At 38.3% G+C, this 12268-nt stretch overlaps 1 protein-coding gene across 1 annotated transcript in view; it reads right to left on the reverse strand.

The window, feature by feature from the left end:
• LOC108228922 (alpha-tectorin) overlaps nt 1–3396 on the reverse strand; it is a 28144-nt gene extending 24748 nt beyond the window's left edge. Inside the window, exons 1-12 of the mRNA XM_037976340.1 lie at nt 3246–3396; nt 2884–2959; nt 2516–2757; nt 2142–2298; nt 1911–1995; nt 1714–1776; nt 1346–1548; nt 1134–1262; nt 853–1040; nt 536–687; nt 195–437; nt 17–92 (exon numbers count right to left, since the gene is read on the reverse strand). Of these exons, the coding sequence (XP_037832268.1) occupies nt 17–92; nt 195–437; nt 536–687; nt 853–1040; nt 1134–1262; nt 1346–1548; nt 1714–1776; nt 1911–1995; nt 2142–2298; nt 2516–2757; nt 2884–2929 (1584 nt within the window). The 5' untranslated portion in view covers nt 2930–2959; nt 3246–3396. The remainder of the gene's footprint in view (nt 1–16; nt 93–194; nt 438–535; nt 688–852; nt 1041–1133; nt 1263–1345; nt 1549–1713; nt 1777–1910; nt 1996–2141; nt 2299–2515; nt 2758–2883; nt 2960–3245) is intronic.
• Nucleotides 3397–12268: the final 8872 nt, after the last annotated feature.

The raw sequence follows: 12268 nt of genomic DNA on the forward strand, positions 1-12268 counted from the left end.
TGGTGAACTCAAACATGTTAAAGGAGAAGCGGTTGGAAGTTCCTACTCCATTTCCCATCACACGCACTGTCCCATCATCAGGGTTGGCACAGCTGAGAAAAAGGAAAACAGTGTTTAAGTAAAATCAGAACGTATGTTCACAAAGGATATCTGATAAACAGGAGTCATTGTCCACATTTAGAAACATCTCTCACCCATTTTTGATCAGGTCATGTCTAGGTGTGCTGTCAGGATCCGGCACACTGGTTGCCCAGCAGGAGTCGGTCACCACAGCGATTGTGTCTGCATCCAGCCCCTCGGTCTTCAGCTCCACCCAGACCTTCTGATTGAGCTTCACTTCAGTATCTGTAGCTACAACCTTAGTGCATTTTTCATCAATGTAGGGGATCATGGACACATTGTAAGTCCATTCTCCAGCTTGTAGAGTGATCATATAGCTGCAGAACAAAAAGCCAATCACAAGTTAGACCTTATAACATACAAACTAGCTGACAAGTTGTGCATGATGACAAAAACAAAAGCTACCAGCCAGTACCTGTTGTCATTGATTGTGAAAGCCACAGTCTTCAGTTGTGGTTGAGGATTGAAGCAGGAAAACTCAATGAACACTTGGTCATGGCGAATGATGACATCAGTAAAGTTCTGGTTCATGATGGTGTTTGTGTAGTTGATTCTATTTTCATCAAACTGCAGGATGACACATTCAGATGTTGGAACTGACATAGCTTATTTATCTTTCTTTATTTAAATTATTGATTTCTTTAGATCTTTATGGCTTCAAGTGAACAAACTACAGGAGTGCAGCTCAGCAGAGAATTCTTTCTGCTTGTTCAGTAGGAAGTGAGAACTCACCGTGATTTCTGCCCCACAGAGGTTTTCGGTGTTGAAGCTGAAAGTCACTGTGTTGGCCGCCTCATCCAGCTCGCCCCTGCAGCTCTGGTTGTTGAGATGTAAGACTGTGTAGTCGATGCCTCTTTCCTCCAGCAGACAGTTAAAAAGAGTGAGGGAAGCAGAGTTAGCCTCGCAGACCGTTGGATCACCTAAAGGGTAGAAGAATTATTAGTGGAGAAACACTTGGAGACTTTTTCCTCTCATGTAGAAATGTTATAACTATGTTTTGAATATTTATGTACCCAGAGTGTCGGCCTCCTTGTACGGGTGTGCAAACACAGCTCTGCAGAGACAGCCGTTATCTCCACTGAACTTCCTGCCGCAGAACTCATGGTCAGTGCAGAACTTGTCTTGACAGAAGGCTCTGTTTGCTGTAAGAAAGGAAAACAGAGATATTTTATTCTGAACACGTGTGAGGTGAACAGGAATTCTGCTCAACTTGTCCATGTCTTACGGCAACGAGTCTTTATCCGCCAGGCGTTGGGTACGTTGTGGCCATTTAGGCTGCAGGCTCTGGCGTAGGCCCGCATGAACTGACACCTGAGACCATCTGCTGCCGAATATTTGCACAAAGTTTCCGAGCAGGCGTTTATATAGGGTGTTGGGTCAATGTCAGCATTACAGTCGGAGAGCAGTGGGTCTCTCAGCTCGTTACACCTATTCCACACACGCACAGAAACAACATGGGAGAAAATGAAAATCTTGGATATTTTCTGTTTAAATTTCATACATAATAGCAACGTATGATGTGGTACATAACATGAAGTTTACATCAAGGTATAACACAGACATGTTTCCATCTGTTTGGATAAATCTGCTCACCTTGCAGTCAATGCAGCACAGTCGATTGAATTGTCAGCAGGGTCTTGGAACTGCTCTTCACAGCTAGAAACCAACAAACACAACAAACTTAAGATTTCTTTTTGACCTATTCATAAAGTAAGCATTACATCATTGATTCATTGATGAAGTAATATCAGAGCAGAAGTCTGTGAGACAGAGTTTTCATAAGGTGATACCTGAGGGGGCTGTTCTCGGTGCGTTTTTCACTTGAAACATTGCTGGCATCAATACACAGACCAGCCAGAGTTGAATTAACAGGAACTGAAAGGTTTCCCAAACAAAAAGTCAGAAACGTATTGCTAATAAAACTTGTTCAACACAACCAGTAATTTAATAAGAGGATTATGTTTAAAATGTTTGTACAGATATTTGAGACTTAGGGTTAGTTATAAGTGTATTTTTTCTACCTTCCATGGAGATCTGTGCCGTGGTGCCATCAAAGAACACATTTATGGTGTATTCAGTGGTGGTAAACTCTGCAGTAACTCCAGTTTCATCCTTGACCACGTCAACACCAAAAAAGTTTTGGCTAGTGCTGTTGATGGACATCACTGCATCGTTCACCTGCATCAACAAGAAGAGTTTGAGGAAACATTGAGTCATTTAAACACTGAGAAACAAGCTGGACAGCCACTGAGTTTATGAATCTTATAATAATGTCACAGAAGTAAGATGAGATTCTGCAGGAAGATCAGGAGTTTAAGGAAGAGGAGGGGGTGGTAGAGAGCCCTTTAGATTAAATGTTACTCTGATATCTTTCCTGCAGTTGTTTGTAACTTACCAGGACTCTGCCTCCTTGTTCCAGGACAATTTCATCAGCTGAACTGCCCACAGTCAGAGTCATACTGTCCACAAAGCTCACGTCTCTACGGCGACGTTCCCGAAAGTTGGCAACCACTTTCAAGTCATTGCCAGAGTCTGCTAGCAGAGAGTACGCACACCGATCTGTCACATTATTAAGATGACCCTGAAAGTCAATGACAGTGGGGCCGGTCAAGGTGCAGATCTCGGCTCTAGCAGCACCTACAAACATGGAGACAGATGAGAGGAATGAGTTACAGACAGTAAACACTTCAAATATTTGTTTCTGACTTGCTGAATCAACTAATATGAAAAGTTATTTTCTTGGCTGATCTGTGTCTGGATTACCTTGCAGTGTGACGAGAACACACAGGTAGAACAGGGGGCGGAGCATGTTGGAGGCGTGTTACACAGCTGACAGGAGCTGGAAGACACACAGATGAGTGGAAAGTCTTAGACACATTTATTATTTCTTTTTCTACAGTAAATACAGCTCCATGCAGGTAAGTAATGGTTCAAATCTTTAAATGCTCAGCAGAAACCAGAAACTCTGGCTACAACAAGTCGTTTGGTAAAAGGAGTTTTGTTCCCATTTTGACCACTCTAATCTGTCTACCTTCATGCGTTTAAAAAAATCTCTATAGTTCATACAAAATGCCTTTTAATATAAATTATCAAAGGCTAAATAACAGCACAAGGTTGAAGCTTACCTTTTGAAGGATGAGGATGATGAAGGCGTCCCAAGAAAGATCCTGCTGTAGTTGGACAGATTTGTCTGTTGGTGTCTCTGTCTCCAGAGTCCTGCTATGTCCTTCCTTCTCTGCCTCCCTCTTTTTATCTCCATCCTCTCACCTATCCACACCCACAAAGAGCATGTGACTGTGAAGCAATCTCAAAGTTGAAATTACCTCTGTTGTCCTCAAGAATCATGTAGGTTTGACAGCTGGAACAAGGACAGAGAGCCAAAATAAATAATACACATACTTCACATATTTACACGTTCATCTTGATATGTGATAGTAAACTCCCTCTGTTTCATCGGTATTTTGTTGAAGAAAAACTTTAAGGTGAAAATTTGTTCAATAAAAATGCGTAATCCACTTTTATCACTGTGTTGTGGGGAGGCTTTCTCCTGTCTGAGATGAATAACAGAGACATATACAGTCTAAATAACAAAATAAAAGTTTAAAAAGCATTAAATAAACAATTTTAATATAATGTTAATACAATAAAAAAGTCCTGTTTACATGTTGGTTTCTAATTTCTTTGATCTGACTGTTTTGATTGGTAAATTTTTGAAAAATTCTTTCATTAATATTGTTTTACCTAATTGATCCAAAGCAGGTGAGCTGGTAGTCATCTCCAGCTGTTGTTGGGCACAAGGTAGGGTACACCCTGGTCAAGTTTCCAATCTATCAAAGGACCACATAGACACAAACACCTACATTGTCGTTGTAACAACGAAAACAAGAGCTGTGTCCAGATTTTGGGAACAAAGTAGAGCTTGTTCACTGTTGCCTCACAGCAAAAAAAGTTCTAGGTTTGACTTCCTGTTTGCAAGGAAAGTGAATGTTTTCTTCAGGTCCTCCAGTTTTCTCCCAAAGTTAAAAAAACACAACTTTTAGATAACCTGCAAACTCTAAATCGGTACTAGAGGAGGAGCATGAACAGGTCTTCAAAGTGACATAGACACCCCATCTTCTAGCAGCACCCCATACAGAATGCTATAAGGAAAACACCCAGAAGTCTTCAAATCCACAAAACATGGTTGGCTGGACAGTCAATCTCATGTAAGCCCCTCAGCTATTTGAAAGGGTGAGAATCAGGAAAACAACAGATTCAATTGGCACCCCATCCAGTCTACCAGTCGGAGACTCCAATAAGTCCAGTTAATCAGAACTGCTGTTTGGTGCAAAGACACAAACAACAGTCAGAGTGCTTCTTTCTGCAGCTCCAAGCTGCAAAGAAGCAGCCTTCTAATTGGATATTAATCAAATTATTGAACAACAATAATTATGGCAATTTATTTATTTGTTTTTCAATTATTTATTTATTCATGAAACATGTGGTTACACAAACAATTAATATTAACAGCTTAATTATTGTTGTTTCAAAATCTGCATCCTTCTTGTTTGGTTACATTCCACCTCGAGCATTTGAGGAGACGCCTCAGGCAACTACTGCCTACATAGACAGGACGACGAGGCGTATCAATGGATGCTTTGAAAATTTGCATATTAAGACTTAAGTTATTTTAGTTCCACCTAAACCAGGTCACTCTGTTCTCCATTAGTAATTGTCTTTCAAGTTCAGGTATTTTGTTTTTCCAGCTACAATTAAAAGGAAGCTTAACACAGTTGTTTCTATGAGCTTGAGGCGATGTAAACTGAAAGCAGACTGTACCTCTTAGCTAAAATGGCATATGAGTAAATTTTACTCATCTTCAAAACTGTACAGAAAATTCTGGAGTCCTTGCAGTACATAGTTGAGGTCACATTAAACATTAATTCAGTGCAGGATTTCTTGCCTTTACTAATTTCTGACTTTTCCATAATGACATTCAAGTAAATTTTCTGTTTAACTTTGGAAGCATGAAGGCTTAGTGGTTAGCACTGTTGCCTCACAGCAAGAAGGTCCTGGGTTCAAACCCTGGGTTGGACCTGTGGTCTTCCTCGTGTTTGTGTGGGTTTTCTACGGACTCTCTGGTTTCCTCATTCCTCCTTTTAGACGGTTTCCCAGTCTAAAAAGATGCTTGTAAGGCTTCCTTCAGGCCCTGGCCTCCCTTGAAAAAGAGCTCTGTGATCTCAATAGGATTTGCCTGGTTAAATAAATAAACTTTATTTGTAACTGAACATCAAAAGTAAAAATATCTTTACAGTGCTCAAATAGCAACCCCTACACAATGTGTTCGGGAACACACCAATAAGTCTTCTCCAACTCTACAAAACATGGTTGGTCAGTTAAACTCCTGGTGACCTCCTTAGCTTTTTGAAAGGGTGAGAATCAGGGGAACAACACATTCCCAGATGGCACTAATTAGCACCCCATCCAGTCTGCCAGTCAGAGACTCCAATAACACCAGATAATCAGAACTGCTGTTTGTTGCAAAGACACAAACAACAGTCAGAGTGCTTCTTTCTGCAGCTCCAAGCTGCAAAGAGGCAACCTTCTAATTGGATATTAATCAAATTATTAAACAACAATAAATATGGTATTTTACTTATTGTTTTAATATTATTTATTTATTCATAAAACAATTAACATTAAAAGCTTAATCATTGTTCTTTCAAAATCTGCATCCTTCTTGTTTGGTTACATTCCACCTCGGGCATTTAAGGTGACGCCTCAGGCAACTACTGCCTACATAGACAGGACGACAAGGCGTATCAATGGATGTTGTCAAAATTTGCATATTAAGACTAAAGTTATTTTAGTTGCACCTAAACCAGGCCACTTCATAAGAGAACAATGACAGAACAGACGGAAATCATCCATTACTTTCTGTTTTTCAGGTTTGGGTATTTTGTTTTTCCTGTTAGAGGGAATATAAACTGAAAGCAGACTGTCCCATAAATCCCGTAAAAGGTAAAATAAAAAAAAACAACAAAATAAACAACAACTTCTATTCTTCACATATTTTTTTTTTGTTTTGTTTTGTTTTTACTGTTTTTGTATTTACCATGTCCTGGATGCCTGAGAATCTTTTTTTTTCCAAATAAAAATCTTTAAATGTGTGTTGAGCATTTGTATTCAGTTCTTTGACTCTGATACCCCGAACTAATATCCACAGCAATCAGAAGTCACCTAATTAGTAACTAGAGTTAATTCTGTAAAGGTCTAAGAGAATTGTTACAGAACGTTAGTGATCAAATATCATCATCAACAAGGAACACACCAGACGTCCAGGGATAAAGTCGTTGAGAAGTTTAAAACTGGGTTAGGTTATAAAACAATAACCCAAGCTTTTAACATCTCACAAAGCACTGTTTCAGTCTAACAATCCAAAAGTGGAAAAAGTACAGCACAGTTGCAAACCTTAAACTGACAGGCTGTGTCAGATAAAAATGATTTATATTTTAATACACAACAGAAATGCAATACAAATAGGCAAAATTGGTCTGAAGATAGTCTGGTTTTAAAGATTGGCTTTCATAAATCAGAAGTGTAGGCTGGTGTATAAAAATCATCTGTGCTTGTCATCATTATGTAATCTGTTTGTACATGAGAATATAGTGTGTAATCAACAAACAATTAGAATAACCCTGTATACAGTTTATTTTTAATCACTGTTTATTATGAGTTCTTTCAACCACAATCACTTCAGAAGAATTCACACGTAGCTGACGCATACGTCAGCATACCACCACACCTTTACTAAATTTGCATATTAAAACCGCCCTATTCACGTAGTGATTTATGTCATAACTGAAAGTAAGTCAATTAACTAAAATTACAGCATCATACTTTGTATCTATAATATGCTAAAGGACAAAGAATCATGGTGAACTCTCTTCAAAGTGTTTAGTGCTAATTATCAGTAATCCTTTTTGTTCTGCAGACCTCATTAGAATAATTTTACACACTGTTCAGTGCGTGCTTCACCTGCGGCTCTGATCTTTTGTCCACAGACAGGTGAGGCAGCGCCTCAGGTAGTACATTTGTACATTCCAGCACACCTTTCTCTGTATTTGCATATCAGAACTGACGTAACAGGTGAGGTATTTAGGTCACAGCTAATAGCCGGCTATTATATTGCTATTATAGTTTTTAAGAAATTATTTAAAACAAATTAAACAATCTAACTTTATGAGATTATTATTATTAGAGTCATAATGTATTATGTGAGAAAAGTGGAGATTGGAAAATCTATCTATCTATCTATCTATCTATCTATCTATCTATCTATCTATCTATCTATCTATCTATCTATCTATCTATCTATCTATCTATCTATCTATCTATCTATCTTTTTCATTTCTGTCAATTTAGAGGTCAACTGAAAAAAAAACAACCTAAAAGACAAATTTTAAAAATTAGTGTTTTTGATGTGAAGTGGTCATCATTAGGAATTTAAAATATTCTTTTTTAACACCTAAATAAAATAGTTTTACTCCATTAGAAGATCTTGAAACAGCCCAACCAGCCGGGAAACTCGCTCTTCTCCCTGCTGCCATCAGGCTGGAGGTTCTGATGTCTGAAAAAGATCACTGAGGATGAGGAGGAGTTCCTTCCCTCAGATCATCCACCTGTTGAACTCTGAGCTTTAAAAACAAATGAACAGACTCAGACTTTGAATGCAATTTTCACTGAACCATAACTTGATTTTAAAATCAGTTAGTGCTTCAAGCTGGGATGTTTTTAAAGATAAAATCAGAAAAATGGTCCCAGGATATTCAATCTCATTACATATTTTTATTACTTTTTTTTTGGATGCAGGCATAAAAATAATAATTCACTGCGTATCATACCACATATGATTACGGATGTGACAAATAAATTAATCTTTTCTTATCATTAATGTGGAGTTTTCTGTCTAACCCCTTGGTCACAGTGTTATAAACACCAACATGTGGAAAAAACAATTGTTATACATTATATACATGCAGGGAGCTGCTATAAACTTTTAACTCAATTTGATTTTGATAACTTAAGATTCAAGCATGTCCTCCCCGTGCATGGGCGAGTTTTATCCGAGTACTCCGATTTCCTCCCTCTGACCAAAACCATGTATGTTAGGTTAATTGGTAACTCTAAATTGTCCCTAGATCTGATGGGGAAGTTAGTTGACTTGAGAAGCTGGAGCACCGATGCTGCTCAACCGACCCCTGACCTTCACCATGTTCCTTTAAGGAATCCAGCTCCTGAGGGGTTAAACCAGCCAGTAAACCAGGGATTACCCAGGAGGGTGTGGGGACAGCTGTTGGGGAGGGGGCAGATGGAGGAAACAAAAGAGATAGAAATATGACAAACTTATCACCGGAACATGGAACCAGACTCTGACAATGACAGACACAAAGGAGTGGAGGACACTGAAGTCACAGGAGAATGAGAACGACCTGACTCACTCTCAAGAGATTCTCCCTGGATCAGATCCAACTCATCCCTCTAACGAAACAACACTAAGGCATTCCATGAGAAAACGACAGCCAGACAAATTATTGATCTATGATACACTTATGATACAGCCTTCCATTGACATTGACACATCCTACAGTGAGCAGTGGAGATGTATTCAAGTCACCTGGTCTGCCATTTTTACAATGTACAACCAAACCCTACTCCAGTCCTTTGTCATAACCGGCTACCCTACCCTTTTCCCTTTGTGTGGCAGTCTGACATTATTTAACTCCTGCCCCCTAAATAAATAAAAAGCAACCAAAATGTGATGTTTGTTAAAATGTAAAGACGTAGTCAAATTTTTATGGTACCCTTACAGCTCATTGAAACAAGTCTTGATTCATTTATAAGCCATTGTCTAATGTATATCTTCCTGCCTTTAGTTTGTAAGTAAGAGTTGACAACTGTTCAGCCTATTCCTATTTAAAAGGAACAAACAGCCACTGGGTAGATTGTTCTGGTTGTCATCTCCACACTGAACACTGAGCAGAGTAAAGGTGTGAGCTGTCTGAGGAGCTCAGAAAGAAAATTATAGATGCCCATGTTAAATCTAAAGGCTACAAGACCATCTCCAAGCAGCTTCATGTTCCTCTGACCACAACTGACAGTGATAATCTAAAGTATAAGGTTCATGTGACTGTAGCCAACCTCCCAGGACTTGGACACCAGAGGAAAAGCAACCCCAGGTCGATCAGATGAATTGTGCCAATGGTAGAAAAGGAGCCAAGCAAACCAACATGAACCTTGATTTTAGAGTCCTAGCTGAACTCCATGGTCAAGGTTCATCACTTTCTGATCGTACCATTCATCGCATCTTGAATCATGAAGTGCTCCACAGAAGAAGACCCAGCAGGCCCTGTGATTTACAGAAAAACACAAAACTGTTGAGTAAAATGTACTCAAATGCATAGTGATGAGCTCAAAAATCTTTAAAGGAAATTTCTGGGACTGATGAGACAAAATTGGAGGTTTTTGGTCAGTCACATCAGATTTGTTTCTTTCAATTTAGGTGGAAGGGTATCAACAAATCTATCCTATATATATATATATATATATTGAGTAGCAAGGAAAAGCGTGTTCTGACACAAAAAAGACAGAGACTTGACTATTAGTGACATGCTGGTGTAGATTCTCAGTCATCCAGGCCATGGTAAATTCAAAAAAAGTTAAAAAACAAAAACAACTGGACTTCTATTCTGTAGCTGAAAAGTTTCAGCTACAGAATAGAAGTCCAGTTGTTTTTGTTTTTTAACTTTTTTTGAACTATTAGTGACCTTTCTTATTGTTGTGGATGACTGCATGTAGCAGCTCATCAGTTTTTGGAACATTTGTAGAACCAGTTTTTGATAAAATAGGACTTGTTTTTATGCCAAAGACCAGTGATCTTGGTCATGGATAGCCTCATGACCAAGGTGTTCTTAAAGGAGCAGAGGAGCTATTTTGTCCTGCCTTGTTTTAGCTGCATGTAGAACATCAACACTTACTCTTCTGATTGGACGTCTAGTAAACTTTTCCCAGGACTGATGATTCAGTGTACATGTTATGTTCGAACAGTGAGTTTAGATGCATTTAATTTATCACGTGCCTACACTTTATGGCATGATTTATCCATTAAAATAATTATAGGCTTTAATGTCGAAGCAATGTGAGTAAGTGTTTTGTATCTCATGAATCACGGTTGTGTGAACACTTCATTGTCGTTTTGGTAAAGGTGTGTCAGTTTGGGTGTAAAGTTTGTTATTAATTGCAAGTAGCAACTGATGTATTCATTGTGTTGACCTGTTGTTCTTTAGTTAACTCTCATGTTTACTCCACCACATCTACAGTAGTAGAACAGGAGCGTTGGATATTAAGTGGGAATATTTGGTACTGTGATCCACTACTCATCATAAAGGTAAGGAATTCAATCTGACAACACTGTAGTGATAAGATTAATATTGGGCATTATTGTGTTGTGTGATAAAAATTAATAATTGAATTCTGTAATTTGTATGAAAAAATCTATTTTAAATAAATCTCTTTTTTTCTGGTAACACAAGATCCAGTTATACTGACTTAGGGCATTTGTTTAGAACAAAAGTATGATTTCATAATAAATCTATGCTATTACTGATTTATTAGCTTCTTATTTTTCTCAGCTTAGCTCTTAGTAGTTTGTTGTTTTCAGGCAGAAAGGAGCTTTACTCTTTATCACAACTTTAACATCCCATAAAACAAAACAAAACAAAAAACAGCGAACAAAGAAACAGGTGAGACTAGTTTTAGGATTTACTTTCGTTGGATTAGATTTGTCTAGTTTAAGCTTTTATTATAAACTATAGACTTTGCCCATATATTTGAAAATACTTTTGATTAAAAAAAAATAAAATAAAACTGCTTGTTTGTCTTCAAAAAATGTTAGTGGTTGGTGTTTTCCTTCAAATAAATGAAGGGGTGTGTTGCATCAGATATCTGTTCAACTTGATGGTTTTCAAGCAGGAAGTTTAGTTTTTGGGTCAATGTCATGAAACCAGTTTTTGAATGTAGCATTTCTGTTAGTTTATTTCAGTAAATAATGATGCTTGCAGTGAATTAGGACTCACGAGTCCGAGGTGTCTGCCGCTGAGTCTGTGAGATTGCAGACTAGCCAAACCACCTACACCCCAAAAAGCTAAATGCTACAAAAATTGGGTCACTAATTGAGGTAAAGACAAATCACCAGAAAAAAGGCAGTCCTAGATGAGTCACACATACACATTTATGTACATTTTACATCCATAATTAACACAAGTTACAGTTTTGGTGCAGCATGAATGACTCAAGTGATTTAAATAAGTCAAGCGAACCAGATCACTTTCATTAATGCCTTTGATTACTTTGAGTCCAGAAAGTGAACCGGAAATGACCATCTCTGCGATGACATCGTGCTATTTTGCATATTAAATAAGCACCACCCATGTTGCTCTGCTGCCTCCGCCCTTTGTTTTCTCAGCCTCTCTGTACTAAAGATGGAGCTTCTGTATGCATCTGTGTGAAACAGAAAAACAAAAAGAATGGCTTCAACTGTGACTCCTTACCATCCTTCATGTTAAAAAGCCAGTCAAGAGATATGATTTGTTCATGAACATCACAACTCTACACAAGTTATTGTCATCAGAGCTAAAAGTAGGCCCCTATTTAAAAACAGTAACGGTTTTCGATTTTAAAAAAAGTGGACGCAAACATAAAGCATTAACTTTGTTAAAATGCATCCTTTTCTCTCTCTGCTCCTGGTGGAAGGCGGACGTGTTTTCTTTTCTCTCTGTCTCTCTGTCTTCTGAACTATCTTGAAATTTCTCCTGGAACTATGTAAACAAGATGCTCTGCTCCCTCTACCTAAGGACATCTGTGGATCTGCTCTGGGCTGGCTGATAAATATTCCATCACATTATCAAAGACAATGGCCTGTGACGTGATTCATGGACTTCTCTACAAACACACACACACACACTTTCCATTGACTTCCATACATTACTACACCCTAACCCTAACCATTACCAGTACATAGCTAGCCCTAAACCAAACCTAAACTCAATTCACACCTTAGTCCTAAACCTAACCCCTAACCCAAAAACATCATTTCTCCTTGTGGGGACCA

The sequence above is a fragment of the Kryptolebias marmoratus genome, linkage group LG7 (genome assembly GCF_001649575.2).
Source record: "Kryptolebias marmoratus isolate JLee-2015 linkage group LG7, ASM164957v2, whole genome shotgun sequence".
NCBI lineage: Eukaryota > Metazoa > Chordata > Actinopteri > Cyprinodontiformes > Rivulidae > Kryptolebias > Kryptolebias marmoratus.